The sequence below is a fragment of the Kryptolebias marmoratus genome, linkage group LG20 (assembly GCF_001649575.2).
Source record: "Kryptolebias marmoratus isolate JLee-2015 linkage group LG20, ASM164957v2, whole genome shotgun sequence".
NCBI classification, from domain to species: domain Eukaryota; kingdom Metazoa; phylum Chordata; class Actinopteri; order Cyprinodontiformes; family Rivulidae; genus Kryptolebias; species Kryptolebias marmoratus.
Genome location: NC_051449.1, coordinates 4,553,933 through 4,575,895, shown reverse-complemented (window position 1 = coordinate 4,575,895; position 21,963 = coordinate 4,553,933). Strand labels below are relative to the sequence as shown.

The window sequence follows — 21,963 nt, the reverse complement described above, 5'->3', positions numbered from 1 at the left end:
AACCCCCAAACAATTGTTTAATTATGTATAAATTGTGTTTAAAGCATAAAAATTCTAATCAAATTAATTGAAAATCTGACCGCTAGTACCCCTTTAAACTGTTAGATTTAATACCAGTTTTTCTGTTTTGATGATTTCATGTTTTTAGCCATTTTTAAATTGTTTTATTAGTAAAGTTTAGTTGTTTTACAAGTGCTCAGTGAATAAAGTTGATCTGATACTGTAAAAACAAGTTGTTCTGGGTGTGATAACAGTTCAATTTGTGAGTTTCTCTAAATGTATTTTTCTACATTTCCAATAATTATCATTTAATTCTGACAATTTGCTCATTTTAGACTCAAATTTCTCATTAAATCCTTTAACATTTGGAGCTGCTGGACCTCATCTCTGTCCTTATAACTGTTTTAATTCAGCTGTTTTCATACAAACCTCACAGTCAATCTTTTATCCTGCATTTACTACAATTAAATAGGGAATTAGAGCATATTCAAAATAAAAAAACGCATCATTGATCAAATTTTAATTGTCTGAAACAGAAAATGTTGGGAATTGATGCAGAGATCAAATAAGCCACTAGATGGAGGGCTTGGGAAGATTATTTTATTAAAAAAGCATTAACTGTAGAGAAGTGATACAGTAGTGACCTAAATTATTTTTACAGCAACAGCTGCAGAATTCTCAGAAAGACGTAATAAAAACTATAAAACTAAATGTTTTACATCCAAACTACAAGCAACAAGTCGGACAGATTTATGGATGCGTTCAGGATGTGTGTGGCCTCGACGTCAGTATTCCACGGATGATCTTCGCCACCATGAGGCCACTGGAAACAGAAAACGTTAAACTCTTTAAAGAGAAAACGGAGAGGACGGAGAAAACAGCGTTTTTGTTTTTTACCTCGCTAAAGTCATTAAACCGGCTGGGATGAACTTCCAGGAGCTGAGGAATCTCAGTCCCATCACGACAGCCAAGCTTCCTGCTGTGCCTGAACGGAAAAAAAAAAAAAAATTAAATCTGGTCTTTTTTGAGTTTGTGAAAGCTGACAGAACCAGCCGGCTTTTATTTTGACACACTGGACCTTCCTCACCCATTGAAAGCCACACATTCCTGGGATTCTGAGACGCCAGATAAGCTCCGACAGCTGCGGACAGACCGAACAGGAGTCCTGACACCAGAGACGTCAGGCTGCCTGGGGAGGGACAGAAGGGACGGCCTGTTAGGGTTTGTATCATTTATACGTTTTATTTAGTTTTCTAGGAAATAATGAATCTAATTGTAATCTAATTGTTGTTCTAGTAATTGTCAGTATGCCTGAATATTTAATTAGCCTTTGTCAGGTTTACAAATCTTATCAAGCGCTGCCAAAGAGCGGATGGTCGCGTTTTTGTGTCCATCTGTTAGCAAAATATCTCATGAATCAGTGATTCCAGATTCAATGTGTTTGTTGGGAAGTTTATCTGTGAATCTTTGGAGGATAAACATCTGGAGTCAAGTCAATTGAAGATGGCCGCCACAGCTAATCCACCTCGGACAAAATAAACTGTCTCTAACTCAGCCAGTTTGACAGATAAGGAGCTGAACTGTGGAGTCAAACCTGATTGTCTGTTAGCAAAATATCTCATGAATCACTAACTGGACTACAGCTGATTCTGTTATGGAGTCAAACCAATTAAAAATGGCCGCCACTAATAATCTACCTAACATAACACAAAATTGGCTCAACTTTACTGTGTTTTTATTTGAGTCATTCAGTATTTTTTAAGTGATTCTTCTGATTGTTTCCCTCCACTAACAGAACAGCATTCAGTTTATTAAATACCTTAAGTTTATTTATAGTTTGCGGGTTTAAAACCTGAAATGTGGGCAGCCGGTGAGCCTCACCTGCTTTAAGGTAACCTATGACTCCTCCTGCTGACACGAGGAGAGCGTACCCGAACCCGACCCAGTCCCAGTCCGCTCCCATGACCACAACACGCTCCGAATCCGAACCAGAGACCGACTAAAACCAAAACCTGGTGATTCAAACCTGTAGTTCACCGTCAAACACTTCAGAGCTAAAAAGAAGCAGCTATATTTGATTAAAACGCCCAACTTCCCACAAACTCACCCACTTCCGGAACAACGCCGGAAGTACTTGGCTGTGATCGCGCTTTCAAAATAAAAGCTGGCATATATTTGAATTCAGTCATTTTAAAGTCGATTTCATTTAATGTTTACTTTTCTACAGCATAAGGAAACAAAGGTAGTTTTACTGTTTCAAAAAAAAGTTTAAATAAAAAAATGTTTTTTAATCTTTAAACAAACTGTACAACCTCAGACTGAAAAATAAAATTAAACAATTTGTATTTAAAGGTGGTGTCATTTAGAGGCACACAGTCATGGGAAAAAATACCAGGACATGTCAGAGACTGATAACTTTTGAGTTTTTAAAAACAAACTAGACTCGTACTAACCCTTAAAATGTGCCCACCTGGATCGTTTGTGACGTCTTTTATTAGTTACTGTATGTTATATTTGTGCATTTTGTTTTTTCCTTTACCTGCTAAAGGAAAACAGACAACATTTAACTAAACTGAATTAATATTGACATATTAATATTGGTATATAAAACAGTATTAATCGATTTGAAGTGTACTTTGTAAATAAATAAAATGAAATGAAACCATCTTGTTGTGATAGGAATATGTACATGGGCAGAGTGAGCTGAAATAAAACAGTGAATGGATAAAACCAACTTTTATTGTTTGACTGCCTTTTTTCTGCGGTTTCTTTTCTTCTTTTTGGGTTCGCTTTCGTCCTCTAGAATGACTTCTTCGGTGGTAATCCGGACTCTCTTCCCGAGCTGAGGAGCAGCTTCTGTGGACGGAGCTGCAGCAACGACAGACAGAAACATCCAGTAAATTTCTGCAGCAACAAACCTGAACACGTTCAGCTCCTGATGAGCTTAAAGTTGCTCAAACAGGGAAACACTGAAGCTTCCTGTGAACACTGAGTTGTGTAAATTAAAGACAAACAGCTCATTCCTGACGATCACGGTAAAAAAAGTAAATTTTATGATCAGCATCTCTTTCAGGACACAAAGTGGAATAAAAAGGCGTGTTTCCGGGTCACCTCCTTTCGATGTTGTTGCCTCAGGTGTTGGGTCCTGATCGACCTGCGGCACGGATGAAGGTCTCCACACAGCGAGGCACGTCAGCCTGGCTGCTGTGTCCACCTCCCCCAGAAGAACAGGACACTCCAGCTCCTGGTTGACAGCAGAAACACGGTTTTACAATTTATTTCTGAAATTCCTCATCAAATTCTATTTTTTTAAATAAAAAATGGGTTTGTTTAGCAAAGCAGACTTGAGTCTTTAAGGAAAAATGCGATGCGAGTTTGAAGTCTGATCTAAAACGACAAGAGAATTAGAAAAAGACGCGCCTCTTTCAGGTGGATCTTCCACAATTTGATGAAACCGTCGTTTGAAGCCGTCACCACCACGCAGTAATCCTCCATCATCAAACTATCAACTGCTTTCACTCTGAAACAGCAAACAGATGTGAAGAGAATGGAAACATTAGTTGCATTTCTCCTTCCCGCAACACACGGGGTCTTTTATTTTTTAGCCAAGAATATGTACAATAAAACACACAAAGGGGGAAGAAGCCCCGCTGAACCTGACTGAAGTACCTGGTTTCATGAGCCTTGAACTCACACACCCATCTGGCTTTTTCCACGTCACATAACCTCACAGTTTCATCATCTCCTGCCACGACCAGGATGGAGTTCTGAAAGACAACACCCGTTCGAACTCGCAGCTTTTTAGGCGTAATTACGAGATGCAAATCAACGAAACATCTGAGAACTCACGTTTAGGAACTTTACAGATGAGATCCTCTTTGGGTTTGTGATCGTTCCTGTCACCGAAGCCGTCTCCAGCTTGTAGATGAGAATTTTGTCTTCCACCACAACCACAAAATTGTCCCCATCTGGAGACCATCTGACTATATGTGCATCTGTAGACGTAAAACAAACAAACAGAAAAAAAAAACCTGGTTCATGTCACACCTGCTTTTTCAATTTGACGTTTAAGGAAAACTTACTCTGTTTGATGTTTTTGATAAAAGCTGATCTTCCATTCGTGAGATTCCAGGTCCTGGAGGGATAAAAGCTGTCGTTATTACATATTTCTACCGACTCACAGACGGAACCGACTCCTCGGGGAGGCAGAGAGATTCACCTCAGAGTTTTGTCCGTCCCGACGGACAGAGCAAGCTTTCCAGAAGGATGGACAGCGAGAGACGTGACGTGACCTCTGAGAGGAAAAGCGAGAGAATTAACAACAAGTTTAAAATAAATCCAGCTCCTTCAGTGCCGCTCGTGTAAACGCAGTGTGCTTACTTGTGAGCTTTGATGGATTTCAAACACTCCCACTTCTTTGTGCTCCACACACACAGGAGTCCATCTTCTCCTCCGCTCAGTAAGTGAGACTCGTAAAACTCCAAACAAGTGATGGTGCCTACGCAGTTGGGTCAGACGCCACGATACAGACTTTAATGTCTTTGCAGAAAGTAAACGTGAATCTTTCAACTCCAGCAGCTCAGAGCAGTCAAAGAAATCACTGAAGTTATGGTAGATATGAAACCAGACACACAGAGAATCATACCATCGTGATGAAGCAGGGCCCCGTGCTCCGTCCTCTTCTTCAGGTCGTACACCTGTATGGTCTCATCTTTGCTTCCCGTGACCACGAACTTCTCGCTCGCGGCCACAACCGACACTGAAGCCGTGTGAGCGTGATGCGTGAAGTCCGCCTTGACTGTCCACTCCTGCATGACGAGAAAAATCAGCACTTTGTCACAGCTTTAATTCATAACGTGGATAAGAAACACGCAATTTAAAAGAAGCCACTGAAAGCAAATAAGGAAAAAAAACACTCCTGAAAGGTGCAAAGAGTCACATTTTTGTCTAATTTACACAACACTGACACTCTCTTTTACCTCCTTATTTACGTGATCTCCAACCTGCCTTTTCTTATATCTACTGTAACACACTGTTTTGATTGACAGAAGAGTAAACATTTCATTAAAAACACGACTAAATGTATTATTTATCATGTTTACCAGTGTAGGAACATGACATTTTCATGCTTCCACAAAATAAAAGCAAGTCAACTCACATTTTCGCCAGGTTTTACCCTGTAACCAAAGGTGATCTGCTCGTAGCAGCCAGCGATGAGCCCCACCACCTTTGCCATGCTGACACTAACTAAGCTAGCTAGTCGGCTAACGGGTTTCCTTTAAACTTCCAACTTCTTTTATCTGTCACAACAGTAGGGTCTGACTTCAACAACAGCTGCTAAAAGTTAAAACAGACACATACGGGAGAAACACAGCGAAGAACAGCAAAGAAAACGACTAACGGAATGTGTAACAATTTTCGCTAAACACATTTCACTCCAAAACAACGTGTGGGACTTGTGCGCATGCGCAGAAACGAAATTTTCCGGTTTGCAGAAACTTTCAAAATAAAAGCAGGAAAAGCTTGAGCGTCAGATTAGTAAGACATTTTTTTAAAGCTTTCTTTGCTCCTAGCTCGAGCTTTTGTGAGAGCAACTTATATTAAAAGACAGTTTTCTTTAAAATACGGTCTTTTACTTACAGTAAAATAGAATGGGACTCATTTAATGTAATGCAATTCGTATCCGAACAAATATTTTCATATCTATACTTATTGTTTGTATGCGTGAAATGTTTTTAATGCAATATAATTCTGTTTCCCATAAGCCAGGTATTTGTTTATACTTTTTATAATGAAACGAGATGGGAGGAAAGCGTGCAATTGTCAGGCTTTTTTCTCAGCATTTGTACCCATCACCATAAAAGCACCCTTATAATACATTTAAAGGGGCAATCCAGTTTATTTAAATCCCTAAACCTCTTGTTTCATGTTGTGAATGGAAAAATAAAAGTAAAATTCTGTTTTAATATGTTTGTAAAACCTTACGGGTATCTCACTACAATCACTGTCAATCATGGAATAAGGCCCGCCCCTTGGGCTGGGGGAGGAGGGGCGAATACTTTTTTAGTCTTGTGATTGGCTGGTTTTCCTGGGAGCGTATTGATTGACGCCTCAGATGAGATCGCCGTCCGTTTGACAGAAGAGGCGGGGCGAAGTCATTTTTTGAGACTTGCGGTTGGCTGGATTTCCTGAAAACGTAATGACTGACGTCTCGGATAACCGTTTGCGCATCAATCTTTTTTTTCCATCTTACTTTTCTGAGATGTAAGAACTCAGAGTAATTTTTTCCCCCCAGCTGAACAAAATCATGGCTAACGGGTAAGTCTCGGACTGCAAACGGACTTAGATTAAGAAATTAGGGTTTATTTAGTTTAACTTTTAAGGAGCGTATTGCTCGCGCGAGCGCTGATACTTTTAAGCTAACTTTTTATTTGACCGTTATCGCAGTTTGCGCGGAGACGCAGAAACCATATTTTTTACTCCATTTTATCTCGTAAAACATAACGTTTCTTCCCGTTTCTTAGTAAAGGCTTGATTTCAGGGCAGATTGCGGATGCTTCGTGCCGGAATAGGGTCTCGTTTCGTGAGACGCGGAGGCAGCAGAGGCTGGGATTAATTAAATGGGTTCAGCACAACATACTAAACAGGAAATAACCGAAAACACGCAGTTTGTGCTGCTTTGAAACAGAACTCTTCCTTCCTTCCTGCTGTTTGGACTAAATAAGGAACAAGAGGAGCTTTTGTCAGTGTGTTCCCCTTCCTGTCATCAGCATCCTATATTACAATCAGGGTGTGGTCCCTTTTAAAACCCTTGTATTTCTATTTATTTGCACTTTTTTCCCCCTCAGGTGATGAATGGTTCTAAATAAAGGCACAAGTAATTTAATGAAGAGCTGTTTTCCCTCCCCTCTGGGGCACAGATTTTGTCCATCCTGTCATTCTTTTTATTGTCTGACAGGAAAACAACACCACTGAGGTCTTGAAACAGCTCATATTTAGTTGGATGTGTGTTTATTTTATTTATAATGCACATAAACTGTGTCTCTGTGTGCGACTGAATGCAGCAGGGTTCAAGAACAGGATTCAGACTGGGACTTCATGAGTCAATCCATGGAGAACTGGGGGTTATTTATATATATATATATATATATATATATATATATATATACAGGCACCACTGTGGTCTTTACCTTCCAGGCCTTTTCCAGTTCCTCTCTCATACCAGGGCCTCAGAGAGGAACTGGAAAAGGCCTGGAAGGTAAAGACCACAGTGGTGCCTGTGGTCATCGGGGCCCTAGGGGCAGTCACCCCCAAACTGGAGCAGTGGCTACAACAGATCCCAGGAACAACATCAGACATCTCAGTCCAGAAATGTGCAGTTCTAGGCACAGCCAAGATACTGCGCAGAACCCTCAAGCTCCCAGGCCTCTGGTAGAGGACCCGAGCTCAGAGGATGAAACAAAGACCACCCGCGGAAAACTGGGCTCTGGTAACTTTAATGAACCCTTTTGGTTCTTACTTCCTGACAAACATCCGACGACCCGTTTTCTTCCTGCAAACTGTCTCACCTGGATGAATTAATCACCAACAAACGATCGCCAAACGAGGAGGAGGTTTCCACACACACAGCGCCGTGACGTATCTGGTTCAAGTACCAACAGAAGAAGAAGAAGAACTACTTCAGGCTTGTGTGATCTGCAAAAACAAAAACAAACATCCTCTTTATCGCTGACAGCTCCAAGAGTTAAAATGTGGAAACTGTTGTGATTTATGGCGTCTTGTTTTGTCATGTTTTTGAGCCTCACCTGTTCTTATTTATCCCGTCAGCCTGTTTGCTTTCTTCACACACTTGGTCCTAGTTTTTAATCACTGCACCTGCTTCATGTTGTTACTACTTTCCTGGAGGGCCTCCATCTTGCACGTTTTAGTCATTTTTCCTGATTCGAGCGAATGAACGGGCTTCTGCAGAACACCCTCCAGGACCAGGACTGGACCACCACTGCTTTTAAGCTCTCACCACTCAGGGGTCAGGTTCATTTTGCGTTCTGCCTTTTTTTTTTTTTTTGAGTTTCCTCCTCCTGATGGATCTGGATCATTTGGCTCTGCTCGTCCTGCAATAATTGGTCTTTTTTGGTCAGTAATTGTGTCAAAAAATGCCCCGTGTGTAAATACACATGCGCCCTGTGGTTTTCAAAGGGTTATGAAGGAAAAAGCTGTGTTTTTATTGTAAGAAATCTTTTGTTTAGTCTTCTCTGACTGCTAATGATTTGGTTTCTTGGTGTTTTTCAGTCGACAGGCTGACAAGGAGCTGACTGAGGTGCTAAATCAACTCTGGCTTCTGGACACCAACCGTCTACAACCAGGAAAAGATTACAGAATTTCCCTCCAGGTCTGTCCTTCCAGCACACAGAGAGAGAGAGAGAGAGAGATAAAGAAGGGTGGGAATAAATGCAAATTTGTCTGGACTAGAAGCCATTTTACCTGCAGAGGCAGAGTGATAACGGCTCCAACGATCTGAATGAACTGGAGGTCAGAAAATGGCTCCTGGAAGAACGACAGGCACGTTGGTATTTGGTGAAACGTTGTTTTTTTTCCCTAACAAACACCACATGAAGTGTCCAACCTGCTCTGAAATCTGTTATCAGATTTACGCATGTTGAATGAAAATGGAATACCTTCAGGGTTATCAAAAGATTGTTTTGTTGCTGCATGGACAAGTGTTTGCACATTTTATGGAACTGCAGGTAGAAACTTGAATATAAAATGAATTGTCTGCAGCAACACACTCTTGAATCAAAACTTTCAGGGTGCAAAGGTGTTTGTGCATTTTTCTTTTTTTTGTGCAAACTGGACTAAAAAGTTTTTTGCTAAAGATGTAACGCTCTGGCACTTAATGGATATGTCCTGAAGGAAAAGTCACATTCTGCTGACGTTGACATGAACTCATGATAAAACACCTCTATATTTCCAGACTTAATGATGTGAAATGCCACCATTGTGGCGATGGACGTTGTTTTATGGCAAAACAAGCGGACTGTTAACTTGTTCTCTCAGCTGGGAGTTGTGTGTGTGTGTGTAGTAACAACATGCGAGGGCTGTGTTTCCAGGGCCGGGCGGGCTACGTGGCCCAGGGCAGCAACTACGCCAGAGATCGGGCCAACGCTCCCCTCTTCACGTACGTCAACGAGGAAAAGCTGAAGGGCATTGAGACGTACGAACGTAAGCAGCCAACCAGAGGGTCATCTGATACGTTTTTGTTTTACCACTTTAACAAGCAGATTTCTATCTTTTTATTATTATTTTTAATGCAGATTTCATTAACTTGCTGGACAACTATGAGACGTCAACCGGTGTGTCAGAAACGGTCACCTCAGAGGAGCTGAAGGAGACCAAGCTGTTTATTGACGCCATGATGGAGACGGAAGTCATGAAGGTACAACATCTTTACGACGGAGAGAGAAGTTTTACTTCTGATTGTTAAATATAAACAGGAAGCACAAGTCACTGAGGATATGGTCTTAAAGTTGTTTTTATTATATTAACAGACTTCATTTTATTGTGGACTTTACCAGCTCAGGATTACCATAACTACTTTATTTAAGGAACAAAATTACTCCAGTAACAGTTCTTCTTTTATGTCAAAGAAACTTTAGACAGCGCTGCCGTTTCCTGTTCTCCGTCATGAACGTTTTTTTTTCCGGAGCGCCTGAATAAATCTGATCATGTTTGTCTTCAACTCGTAGTACGCTCACAAGTACCTGGTGAAGAAAGGCCAGTCTCCGTCGGACCCCGCGCGGTTCAAGAGACAGCTGTACGACACCTGGTTTCGCCTCTACCACAGGGACAGGAGCGGAGGGTGGGTGACGATGTAACAGCAGGGGGCGCCACTGCAAAGAAGCGTGTCGATTCCCCTCAATCTCTGGCATACAAACGATTTTATTTTCTGTTGCTCATGTTAAAAAACAAACAAAAGCTTAATTTTCTGAAGTTTACCTTCCGCTGACAGGCTTAGAGATGCACTTAGGTTCTGTTAAAGCGATTATTTTGTTCCTTTTCTAGCGAGGATTCCTGCGGATTTGAACACGTGTTCGTCGGGGAGACCAAATACGGGCAGGAGATCATGGGTCTGCACAACTGGGTGCAGTTCTACCTGCAGGAGAAACACGGACACATCGACTATAAAGGCTACAAAGCGAGGGACAACAAAGACACGGTAAGGACATTAATCTGTCCTCACCGGAGAGAACATGCTTTAACGTCTTGGCGTTTGTCTGCTCGACCGTTTGTTTTTCTAGCCTGACGAGGACGACCACGTCCTGAACCTGCAGTTCAGCTGGAAGGGTTTGGTGAAGCCGGTTGGCGGCTCCTTCATCGGCAGCAGCCCAGAGTTCGAGGTCGCGCTCTTCACCATCGTCTTCCTCATGTCCATGGAGAAGATGACGTCTGTGGTGGTGAAGGTGGATGAGTACGTGCTGGAGCTGGTCGTCTATCGACACGGCCGGTCCATCGGCACGTCCTACCCCAAACTGCTCAGCAGCAACAACAGGGATTTGTAGGGTTACTCCCCTGAGTTATCGGCCATTTTATTTTTTTAAACAAACAAACAAGCAGATTTATCTAAAACTGTATCTATACTCTCTAATTATGAAGGAAACTTTTTATTCATTAAATATCAACATTTAACCGTCTTTTAGTTACATTTATCAACCATACTTGGTGTCAAAGTATATAAAATATTTGTTTACAGGCACTGAATAATTACGTTTGATGGTTTGATTCTCTTGTATAATAAATTTCTGTAAGGAAGTCTGATTATTTTGCATTTTCACGGAAGATAATTTGATAAAATCCTGAAAACGGTGTAACTTCCTTGCCTTGTTGGAGGTACTATTAATTAAATAAAGACCAAAGCTGACCGTTAAGAGTCATGATGTTACTGTCTTTGTGAAGTTTATTGGCGCCCATTATATGGAAGCACTGAATTTTGAATATATAAGGAAAAAGGCAAATATTTTAACATATAATCATTGTTTTTACAGTGCCACTCTATTTGACAACGGACAAACATGTCTCTCTTTTTTTTTTAAACCAAAAGTTTGACAGTCCTACACGAGGTCCATTTTATATCTTATTTAAGGTTTGTCAGCAATGCAAAAACAAAAACATAAGAATGAAATTTATGGTTTTAAAGTGGCCAATTAACCTAAATCTGATATCTGTATTTCTGCACTCCTAATGTCAATTTAATCACAAAGCAATGCAAGACTGGCAAAAAAAATGGGTACAAAAAATTATTTTAAAGTTTAAATGTGTAATTATAATGAAAGAATTGGCAAACAAATGTTGTTAAGTGCACATTTTTGTATATAATGTGTTCCAAGTTCATAAAAAAAACTTATAGAACTGAACAGGACCTTATGTTGTATGCCTGGCAGACACGACTCAGGGCTGCGTCAGGACGTTACGTACAACGAACATACGTCATTCGTTACGTGACTTTTGCACGCCCGCTTACTGTGCGCATGCGTAGTCAAACAAGCGATGTCAAGCACGGAGAAAACGAAATCGCTCCTCTAAAAACTACCTCATGAAGCGGTGATCGAGCCGGTAAACATATGCACTTTTCTTACCTCATTATAATCTCTGAAGTGCATGCTTGCTGCTACGGTATTAGCCAGCTCCTTCCTCGCGAATTAACTTTTTGTTTTGGAGTTGTTGAAACACGGTCGGCTAACCCGTTCGCGTCGGTTCTCCAGCGACGGTTGGGACCCACCTGACAACCGCTCTCGTGATTTCAGCGACAGCTGTTGGACAACAGGAAGCGTATTTCTTTCTCTGCTTTCTGAATTTTTTTAGGTGTCGTTCGGTTAAGCGGGTTGTCGCTCGGGGACCTTAGAGGAACAAGAAGCTGTCATGTTTGGGAAAAAGAAGAAAGCCCCGGCGGCGCCCAAAGGGCAGGGCGCCGCGGCGGCCAAGCAGGTGAGGACTCACCCCGAACAGCCCGCCTTGTTTCTTGTTTCACCTGGGCGGCTCGTTGTAACCTCAAACCCCGTGTGTAGATGGGTCTGTTCGTGGACATGATGGACCCGGAGGAGATGATGATGGGAGCGGGGGAGGACGACCCGGACCTGGAGGCTGAGCTTGCTGCTATAACCGGAAGTAAAGCAGGAGGAGGAGGAAGAGTCAAGCAGAAAGGCAAGAGTGAGTAGAGTGATGAACATGGCGGCATGTCAGGAGGGTACAGACACACCAGGACCCTTCAGCTGGTCCGCTCAGGGACACTCAGGGACATTCAGCTGGTCCGCTCAGGGACATTCAGCTGGTCCAAGTGTCCCTGAGCAGGTTTGACTTTAACTGAGACATCAGGACTTAAATCTGGAAGCAGGGACGAGGATCCTGCCTGGGACAGACGATGTCCTCAGGTGGGTTCAAAATAAACCGCAGAGACAATCTGAGAGCCGAAGGAGCCCAAACTGAGACGTTAAAGCTAAAAGGAGCTAAACACGAGCTGAAAGCTAAAAGGAGCAAAACACGAGCCGAAAGCCACAAGGAGCTAAACAGTAGCTAATAGCCAAAAGGAGGACGACATTAGCTAAAAGCCAAAAGAAGCTAAACACTAGCTAAAAAAAGCTAAACACTAGCTGAAGGCTAATAAAACAAAACATTAGCTGAAAGTTAAAAGGAGGAAAACACTAGCTACAATTAATAACAGCAAAAGGCTAAGTAAAGCTAAATGCTAGTTAAAACGGCTGGTTAGAAGCTAAAATCAGCAGATCGCAGCTAAATGTCCTTATAGTGACTTGTGCCGTTTAACCCTCAGAGACGTGACTTCCTGTTTGTGTCGCAGGCCCCCTGCCCATGGAGGACATCACAAAAATGGCTGACGAGTGTATGAGAGACGTGGATGAGGACGATGAAGACTATGTCGAGGACGACGAAGACCTCTTGGTTTGTGCCGACTCTTTTGTTGCTCAGCAGGCGTCCTGAAGATAAAAACATCTGTTAACGGTTTTAAAGCCTGAATGATGGCGGCGAACGTTTCTACGTGATGATGTGTTGCACGGCGTTTGTGCGTCAGAACAATGAGAATAAATCCTGACTGAACGCCTCGCTGCTGTTTACCGCTTCTCAAAACGTGTCGTTTCCTCTCAGCGCTGTGGTCGAACAGTCAAAGCTGGCTTTTAATGAATAACTTTATTCCTCCCCCGTCAGGTGGAGCTCCAGGAAGTGGTGGGTGAGGAGGAAGCCGAGGACGAGGTGGCAGCTTCCCCCACGTTGTCTGCTTCTTCGGCTGAAACACCCAAGTCCCCGGCGGCGGCGCAGGTACAGAACGCCGCCGCTCTCTGCCAGCAAACACGTCCAGAGGCAGGTTGAGTTTTCTGCTTCTGTCGTCTCTTCCAGTCACCTGCTGACCGAACGAGCTGCTTGATTTCCTCTCAGATCAGTCAAAGAACTGTTTTTCTGCTTTAATAATCTCGAGTTTAAAACAAACGAGTCACGACGACGATCAAAGCTTTGTTGTCGTGGCTTTCCTACGGGTGGCGAAAGCGCGCGGCACACGGTTTGCATACCTGCCTAATTTATTCACGACGGGCTGTCTTTCAGCGTTTGTTTACCGAACGTGCACGTTGACTCTGTGTGCACGTCAGCAGGAAGTAAAGAGCTCGGCGACAGCGGCGGCGGCGCCCGGCAGCCTCCAGAGCACGCTGGAGGAGCGAGTCGTCATGTACAGAACGGCGCTGAAGAACGCCAAGACGGCAGGCGAGACGTCCAAATCCAGGAGATACGACCGCGGCCTGAAGGTGTGACGCTGCTTGTCTTTAAACGGAACACAGACAAAGAAAGGGTTTTAATTTAATTAATTATCTAATTATAACGTTTTTGTTGTCACCTGTTAGGAACCACTGGAGAAAAAAAACTAACTCAGTGGTAGTAGCTGAGGGTCATTCCTAACACAGACTCTGATCTCATGTTCCTTATAAATTATTATTATTGATAAATTTATTCATATTAAGTCAGAAACCAAAGGATGATTCAAATTTAAGCTCATTTTAAGGCATAAAAGTTCACTTTTTAAGAGTTATTAGTAACCAGCTCTATAGTTTTAGTGGTTTGTTTACTTCATTTAATTTGACATAATTTATAATTCTTACCTGAGAACAAAAATATGATTAAGTTTTTAAATCTCTGATGGACTTTGTTCACTTGTTTTGTTGTTTTCTTTTAATGAAAATCGTTAAACAGGTTAATCTGAACATTTAATGTTTCAGATTCTTAAAGCTTGTCTTGTTTTTAATCCAATCTTTCTTCTCCATAAAGGAATAAATTAACTGTCCTGTTTGTATATTTATAGTTTCCTGATGCCGTCGTTCTACCTGTAAGGTTTAATTCATGTCTTTAATGCCGCTGGTTGATGTTTTTTCGTTCCTGACAGACGCTGGAGTCGATGTTGGCCGCTCTGAAGAAGGGGAAGCCCGTGAACGAGTCGGAGATCCCCCCGCCCGTCGCCGCCGGAGCCCAGAGCGCCGTCCCCCAACCCGCTGCTCCCGTCAGACCTGCTCCCCCGCCTCCTGAGCCGGAGGCCGCGACGCCGCCATCTGACGCCGTCACGCCGAGCGGTGAAGAGGAGCGGCCTGAGGGAACCGCTGACCTCCCCAACCGGGTGGACGGTAAGTCCCAGTTAAAGCCATAAATACATCATTTTTAATGTTTTTATTTTGAGTTTTGATGCTTCTGACATATTTTCTCCATCTTTGAATGCTTGTTTTGGGGTTAATTTAACTCAAACTCATCAGGGTTTCTGTAAAAATGAGAAAACGGCAAATATCCCTCGTCTTTATTTCCAACTAAACTCTGCGATCAGTTACAGGAGTTCAGATTATCTTGGCTCATTTCCATCTCGCTCGACTTCTGTCGCCGTTTCCTCTCAGAAGAAGAACTTCACCTTCTCTCGTCCCGCCCGGCGTCTCTGACTCCGTTTACATCCCAGATTGTTTTACCGACTCGACATCGACCGTCTGAAGGGAACTCGTCAGTCTTCGGATGTAAACAAACGACTCGTAATTGTTGGCAACAAAACCCAACTCTGCTGATTTCACTGGTGTGTTCAAGTAGCACTGGGAAATGGGAATTTCCGAGTTCCTGGTGGTAGATTTTAACGGGAACGCCCCCTCAAGCAGGACATCCCACTCGGAATGTAGGAGCAACTCCCAACTATTCCCAGTTAGGATTTCAAGATGGCTGTTAATTGCAACTTTACTGTTTATATCGTTCTTGAAGTTGTTTTTCACATATAATCACTCGTACAACTAGTACTTTTTAACGCATATAAAGCAAGTATTAGAACTGCAGGCGTCCATCTTGTTTTACGACTCTCACCGAAGCGGGAGAACTGGAGCGCAGTGAAGACTTCCTAGTTATGGAACACAGCATATAATAGACTTTTAATAGGCTCAAACATTATAGAAGTAATTATTTTAATTTATTAACTCCCAGTTGGTCTTTAACAGGATTTCTTCTGCGCTTCATTGCTGTCAGGGCTGAAGCATTTATTCTAACCAGACAGTCGTTCTGTGTTGGATTCACGTGACGGTTGGTCTCACTGAACGAGGCCTTTCACCGCCACGGTTGTCTGTTTTTGTCTGAATCTGCAGCGAAGGAGGCGACGAAGACGATGCTGTTAGAGAGGCAGAAGGAGTACAAGATGTCCGCTCTGAGAGCCAAGAAGCAGGGAGACATGGAGCGAGCCAAGCTAGACTTCCTCACCAGCAAGGTGAGCTAAAACACCGCGAGCAGCGCTTCAAACTCCGTCTGAGGATTTCCTTTAAGGAGCAGCCAATCAGTCGGCTAATGAGCCAACGAGGCTAACAGAGCAGAGCCAACAGAGCTAATGAGGCTAACAGAGCAGAGCTAACAGAGCAAATGAGGCTAACAGAGCTAATGAGGCTAACAGAGCTAACGAGGCTAACAGAGCAGAGCCAACAGAGCTAATGAGGCTAACAAAGCTAGCAGAGCTAACAGAGCTAGCGGAGCTAACAGCACCGTCGTGCGTCTTGTTTTGTGCAGAAGTTCGACGCTGTGATCGAAGCGTTGGAGAAAGGAGAACCGGTCGACCTCAGCGGCCTTCCTCCGTCTCCAGGACGAGGTCAGGAAAACATTTAAATTTAAATCAGAAATCTTTAACCTTCTTTAAGCTGATGTGATGTTTCTGCAGGAGGAAGCGCCGTTGCAGCCGAAGATCAGCCGCGCCCCGCAGCTCCTGGTAAATATGAGCTTGTTTCTACAGAAATATTCACATTCTGCCGTCTGTTTGATACTTAATTAGTAACCGTTCTCCGCTGAGATGCTTGGATTTTCTTGCGTTGAAGCATCAAACTGCAGGTAACGTTTCGCTCTTTCAGCTCCCGCCGCCTCATCGGCTCCTTCGGCTCCCAAAGACGCCCTGGAGGCTCTCGAACAGAGACGGGCGAAGTACGCCGAGGCGTCCGCTCAGGCCAAAGCCGCCGGAGACGACCGCAAGGCCCGAATGCACGACCGCATCGCTAAGGTACCAGAGGAGACCTTCAGCTTCTACTGAACCTAAACATGTTCTCTGAACCCGCCGGAGCGACATAAACGACCTAAACCCTCCTCTCTCCTGCAGCAATATCAGAGCGCCATCAGAGCGCACAAAGCAGGAAGAGGCGTCAACTTCGAGGAGCTGCCGGTCCCCCCCGGTGAGAGATCGAATAAATACGTGGTTGACATCAGTAACAGCAGCTGCTTCGTCTTTTAACAGCTGACAGGATGCTGGTTCATGTCTGAGTTTTGTTTTCTCGAACTGGACGTAAATTTAGACGCACTTCCTGTTGAGATGTCGACACGTCGCAGGACGTCGGTAGAGTCAGACATTTTAACATGTTTGAAAACCTCCAAGCTGACGAGTTTACAGCGATGAAATAAAATTTGTGGCTGAACTCGAGGACCTGAAACGTCACCTGTTTTTATTTTCGCTGATAAAAACGGATTTAATCGATTTATTTGTGTCCTTCGTCTCCCCGTGTTTCAGGCTTTCCTCCGATCCCCGGCCAGAAGGCGCCGGCAGCAGAGCAGGGTTTTGCCGCCGCACTCGAAGCGGCCAACAAGCTGGCGTCCACTGATGCCGCCGCCGCTGGGAACGAGGAGGAGGAAGAGGTGGACTCCCGGCGCCAATGTGACGTAGCGTTCGTCCTTCTGAGCGAGCGGCTGACGGTTTGTGTCTCTTCCAGTCGAAGCTCGTCGTTCCAGAGAAGCCAAAGCTGTTGGACGTCTCTGCGGCCGAACTGGAACTAATCAGATCTCCGGCGGCGGCGGCGCCCGACAGAACGCCGCAGGAGGAGGAGCTCTCGCCAACAGGTGGGTTTAACCAGCTGATCAACCAACAGAATCTTTCTGTCCTGTTGTTGTTTTAGAGACTTCTGATGCCAAATAAAAACCAAAATTCAGTTTTTTTTCTTTAAATGATCATTATTAGTTATTTAAAATAAAACTTTAAAGGTTTTGGTGTTTAATCTTTACGTTTGGCTCCTTCCTGAAACACCAAAAACAAGAAGAAGAGAACCGTTTTATGATCCGTCTGTCATTTCTGTTTGTTCAACGAACCTTAAAGCGAAATAAGACGTCAGATTCTGGATCTTTCTGTCCGCAGCTGTTCAGCAGCTGGAGCTCCTGGAAAGCCGGAAGAAGCAGTACCTGAAGGCGGCTCTGCAGGCGAAACAGAAGAGCGACATGGACCAGGCGAAGACCTTCCTCCGCACAGCGAAGGGCCTGGACGCCATGATCGAGGCGGCGCGTGGCGGCAGACCTGTGGACGTCAGCGCGGTGAGCAGGCGGCTCGCCGGCTTTACTTAAAGGCGGCGCCCTGAAAGACTTCCTGTAACAGAGCCTGCTTTTGTGCTTGCCTTGAAGCTGCCGTCGCCCCCTGGTGACGAGGACGACGACTTCATCCTGGTCCATCACAGCGACGTGCAGATGTCCGACAAAGCGGAGAAGGTTTACACGCAGCTGGCCAACATCCTGAAGGAGCAACATGAGGTAAAACGGCCTCCCCTTCAGTCCCGGTCCTCGCGGCCTCTGTCCTGCATGTTCTAGTCGTTTCTCTGAATGACAGAGTGAATAAAAGCAGAGAAACATCTAAAACCTGGTGTATAAACTCCTTTTTGCATAAAATAAACCACCTAAAACATCCAACATCTCTACAGAATCCAGCAGTTTATTGGAGCTCTTTCTTTCCTTCTTTCTAGAAATGTTTGACTCACTCCAAACAGTTCATGCACCTCGGGAACATCAGCGAAACAACAAGGTAAGCGTCCAGCGTCGAGCCCCGCCTCTCTCCTCGTCTCCTGCGTTCTGAAGGAAGTGAATGGGTGACGATGTTTCCAGGTTCGAGGAGATGGCAGAGAGTTGTAAGAAGAGCATGGAGGTCCTGAAGCTGGCTCAGTCCAGGGCTCTGCCTCCTCCGAAGCACCACTTCGAGGAGAAGTCGTTTCGGACCGTCAGGTGGGAGAGTTTCTGCTGATCGACCTTCATTTAAAGGGAGTTTCCTCACTGTAAACTCTGGTAACGTGTGTAGGTTTTAAAAGGAGGAAAACATCTGGAACAGGTGCAGAAATGCCGACCATTTCAAACAAACTATCAGGAAACGTGCCTCTGTTTACTCCAACTGAACCCGGAGACAATAAACATTTATCCTTTTTGTTTTTTTAGAATATTTCCCGACCTGAGCAGCACCGACCTGCTTGTTATCATCGTGAAAGGGATGAATCTTCCTGCTCCCAGCGGTAAAAACATCCATCCAAATACAGAAGAGACGTTTATTACTTCTCCACACAGAGCAGCTAATTCGGTTTTTTTTACTCCTCAGGGATTCAAGCGGATGATTTGGACGCTTATATCAAGTTTGATTTCCCGTATCCCAGCGCGGTAAGCGCCTCAAATCTGAGCTTCTCCAACTTCCTCAATAAAATCCTAAAACGTTCTGCTGTCTTTGTCTGTTCTCCTCCCAGGAGCAGCCGCAGAAACACAAAACAAGTGTCATCAAAAACACTAACTCACCAGGTAACACAGGCTCTGTGTGTTTAAATACCTGAAGAGTCCAGGTTGGTTTAATGGAAACGTTATAACCGAAGCGTTCGTCGTTAAGTCAGAAATAAATAAACAGAAACAATCAGCACCTGGGAAATAGAAAAATTAACTGAAGGGAAATATGATGGGTTTGAGGTCAAAGTTCTGTCGTTTCTTTCCGTTCCCACCAGAGTTTAACCAGAGCTTCAAGCTGTCGATCAACAGGAACCACCGAGGCCTTCGGCGAGTCGTGGCGTCCAAAGGCCTCAAACTGGAGCTGCTGCACAAAGGGTGAGCCTCAGGACGGGGGCGTGCGTTTTCACCTCGCTCTTTAAACAAAACGCCGACCCGTGAGCTGGTGGTCAAACCTTCCTCTGATGTTCGGTTTAAAGGAGAAAACCATTTAATCAATGTTTTTTGGCCGCCTCCCAGGGGTTTCCTGCGGAGCGACAAGCCGATCGGGACGGCCCTCGTGAAGCTGGACAAGCTGGAGTCGCAGAGCGAAATCAGGGAGATCGTAGAGGTGAGAGAGGACAAATATTTGCTGCTTTTTCTGGTTGGAACGCCACTTAAGTTTCGATTTAGCAGCTGTTAAAATCCTAAACTCCCCAGAACTGACTCTACTGCACTGAAACTTAAAAAAAAAACACCAAATATGTGATCAGACCTGATCGGATCCTGAGCTGCAGCGGGTAATCTGTAGTTGTGACCTGCCAGGTGATGGAGGGCCGGAAGCACACGGGCGGTCGTGTCGAGGTGAAGGTGCGCCTGCGGGAGCCTCTGAGCGGTCAGGACGTCCAGGCGAGCACCGAGCGCTGGCTGGTCCTCGACTCGTAACGTCAGGTAACGCTCTGCACTTCCAAGCAAACGGCGGCAAATCATCTCGCAAGATTTACGTAAATATATTCATTTTTCTCTTTTTAGGGCCTTGTTTAGATGTTTCTTCAGAATAAAAGACGAGTCACAAAACAGGTAATGTTTTGTATTTTAGTTAAAATAATAAAATGTTAAGTTATTTCTGTTATTTCAGTTAAAGGAGGTATTTCCACACCTTTTACTGACATCTTTGTCCTGCAGATAAACGGCGCCCGAGGAGAATCCCTGAAGAGGAGGAGGAGGAGGATGGGCTGAGGCGAAGGCTCCTTTTTGCACTGCAGTCCACCAGGAGGAGACGTTTTCCTGCAGGTCTTTGACTCCAGCTGATCCTGACATAACTTTAATATCACGTAGCCAAGAATCTGTGCTTGTTCCTCATACTTCTACAGAACGTAGAACCGCACCTATGCACTAATACCAAAGTAATCAGAGTTGCTGTAAAATCCTGCAGGTTTGAAATTGCCTTTTTTAGTCGCCAAAACTTGTTGCAACGCCAGAAGGATCCATGTTTGTGTTTATGTCAGAGGCACCTTAGGTTGTTGGGAGTTTTCACCAAGAAATGATCCCTGAAAAGGTACAATTACAAAGTTACTTTAAAGACACTTTTCATTTAAGCTGCACGCCGTCGGGGGTTCAGGTGTGACGTTTACACAAAATCTATAATATATTCAGACAACAGAGGACAAATGTCCCCGAGCGGCTCGTCTTCTGCAGCCTTTATTAAAGGAGGAGTTTATGGCTGGAAGCTGGAATTTACTTTCAGCAGGACGTCAGGAAACGGGTGAAGTTTTTTTTTCCTGTCACACGTTTGGAGCAGAATCGTGTTTCTGCGCGCGGCTCGTCTGATTTGAATCCACTTTAGGAACGAAGACGGGCAGATTTGAATAATTATTTATATCAGATGGTTTCTGCCAAAGCAGGAATCTACTCACAGATTATTTCGGCGTTCCTCTGGCCTCGTGAACGTCGCTCGCCACCGGGCCGCCGCTGTTGGGAGGTTAGTTTGAGTCTCCAGAATGAGTCGAAACGTTGGCAGAGGCTCACGATGCTCCGTTTGTGCCTCTCGAAGCGGAATCGCCGCAACGAGTTTCGACTCTTCTGACAAAAAACGCGTCCAGGACTGAAAAATCTGTCCGAGCAGCTCGCCGGTCGCAAACACATCAGACAGGAAATCTGCCTTCCCTCTTCGTTTTGCGTGTCCAACAGTCGCGGCTCAGAGAGATCCAACCTTCGAATCGGAGTCACTGAAGTTCAAGCTGCGCCTGGAAAATAAAAAAACTGATCCCATCGAGATCAGATCCTCCTGCAGCAGAAGAATCTGAGGTTCTGCCTGCAGGACGTGAAGTCGCGTCAAATTAAAGCTTAAACTTAAAAATAAAAACGACTCGTTTTGTTTCCCTCATCAGGGCGGGAGAGAAATTAAGTTTAATTTGAGTGAACTGCCCCTTTAAAGCCATAAACGAGTTCATACCTCAGTCTGGTCCCAACATTTCAGTTACTCACAACTCTGACCTGAATCTTTTTGTTTTCTAATGTTTGAACATGTTTACAGAAATCTGTTTGTTTCTGAAATATAAACATTTGAGGAGCTCCGAATCCAAGACTGACAGATTTTAATCTGCTGATTATGCTTCAATTTACCAATAAATACTTTGATTTTACACCATCAGATAATAAAGTCATCTATGCTGCTTTTTGTTTTTCTGTTTTAGGGGGGAATAAACCCTCGTTTTCACGACATTTGTAACGTAAAGAAAGGATTTTGGCTTTTAAAACAATTATAACTGGTATTTATTTAATAAAAAGGAAAACAAAAAACAGGAACAGTCCAGTAAACGAACTGAATGAGTGCATTTTTTCATCAACAAACTACTTTAGTAACTGTTAAAATGCAGAGTTTGGAGCTGATCCGTTTGTTTGCATGCAGTGTTAAAAGTCTGGATTTTACAACTTAATACAAAAACAAAATGCTACTTTTCTCTTTTTTTAAACAAATTGCACCTTTTT

At 43.9% G+C, this 21,963-nt stretch overlaps 4 protein-coding genes across 7 annotated transcripts; 2 read left to right on the top strand and 2 right to left on the bottom strand.

Moving 5' to 3' along the window:
- Positions 1 to 578: 578 nt before the first annotated feature.
- tmem14cb (transmembrane protein 14Cb) lies at positions 579 to 2,579 on the bottom strand. The gene is made up of 4 exons (XM_017411052.3): positions 1,882 to 2,579; positions 1,088 to 1,189; positions 898 to 985; positions 579 to 823 (listed from the first exon to the last, which is right to left on the bottom strand). Exons 1-4 carry the CDS (start codon positions 1,961 to 1,963, stop codon positions 763 to 765), a joined length of 333 nt encoding a protein of 110 aa, XP_017266541.1. The 5' UTR covers positions 1,964 to 2,579; the 3' UTR covers positions 579 to 762.
- A 142-nt stretch (positions 2,580 to 2,721) lies between these two features.
- pak1ip1 (PAK1 interacting protein 1) lies at positions 2,722 to 5,482 on the bottom strand. Its single transcript, XM_017411051.3, has 10 exons — positions 5,159 to 5,482; positions 4,646 to 4,808; positions 4,381 to 4,498; positions 4,220 to 4,294; positions 4,083 to 4,135; positions 3,850 to 3,995; positions 3,670 to 3,767; positions 3,421 to 3,520; positions 3,112 to 3,244; positions 2,722 to 2,868 (listed from the first exon to the last, which is right to left on the bottom strand). The coding sequence occupies exons 1-10, from the start codon at positions 5,234 to 5,236 to the stop codon at positions 2,738 to 2,740; spliced, it is 1,095 nt and encodes a 364-aa protein (XP_017266540.1). The 5' UTR covers positions 5,237 to 5,482; the 3' UTR covers positions 2,722 to 2,737.
- A 681-nt stretch (positions 5,483 to 6,163) lies between these two features.
- si:dkey-222f8.3 (uncharacterized protein LOC561722 homolog) lies at positions 6,164 to 10,931 on the top strand. The gene is made up of 7 exons (XM_017410970.3): positions 6,164 to 6,318; positions 8,290 to 8,389; positions 9,108 to 9,219; positions 9,312 to 9,433; positions 9,744 to 9,856; positions 10,060 to 10,213; positions 10,296 to 10,931. The coding sequence occupies exons 1-7, from the start codon at positions 6,308 to 6,310 to the stop codon at positions 10,554 to 10,556; spliced, it is 873 nt and encodes a 290-aa protein (XP_017266459.1). The 5' UTR covers positions 6,164 to 6,307; the 3' UTR covers positions 10,557 to 10,931.
- A 466-nt stretch (positions 10,932 to 11,397) lies between these two features.
- Positions 11,398 to 21,780, top strand: cc2d1b (coiled-coil and C2 domain containing 1B). 4 transcript variants are annotated; one of them, XM_017410968.3, is made up of 26 exons: positions 11,398 to 11,607; positions 11,857 to 11,979; positions 12,060 to 12,195; positions 12,848 to 12,948; positions 13,213 to 13,365; positions 13,653 to 13,802; positions 14,435 to 14,669; positions 15,654 to 15,772; positions 16,066 to 16,144; positions 16,214 to 16,261; positions 16,401 to 16,546; positions 16,643 to 16,715; positions 17,048 to 17,172; positions 17,247 to 17,373; positions 17,666 to 17,838; positions 17,926 to 18,051; positions 18,261 to 18,319; positions 18,400 to 18,516; positions 18,724 to 18,797; positions 18,881 to 18,939; positions 19,023 to 19,074; positions 19,272 to 19,371; positions 19,513 to 19,603; positions 19,798 to 19,923; positions 20,005 to 20,052; positions 20,158 to 21,780. In XM_017410968.3, the coding sequence occupies exons 2-24, from the start codon at positions 11,914 to 11,916 to the stop codon at positions 19,915 to 19,917; spliced, it is 2,529 nt and encodes an 842-aa protein (XP_017266457.1). In that variant the 5' UTR covers positions 11,398 to 11,607; positions 11,857 to 11,913; the 3' UTR covers positions 19,918 to 19,923; positions 20,005 to 20,052; positions 20,158 to 21,780. The 4 variants fall into 4 exon arrangements, with proteins under 4 accessions (XP_017266457.1, XP_037837710.1, XP_017266456.1 ...); XM_037981782.1 differs by having other exon boundaries at positions 11,400 to 11,607; positions 12,060 to 12,201; positions 13,213 to 13,323; positions 13,650 to 13,802; XM_017410967.3 differs by having other exon boundaries at positions 11,400 to 11,607; positions 12,060 to 12,201.
- Positions 21,781 to 21,963: the final 183 nt, after the last annotated feature.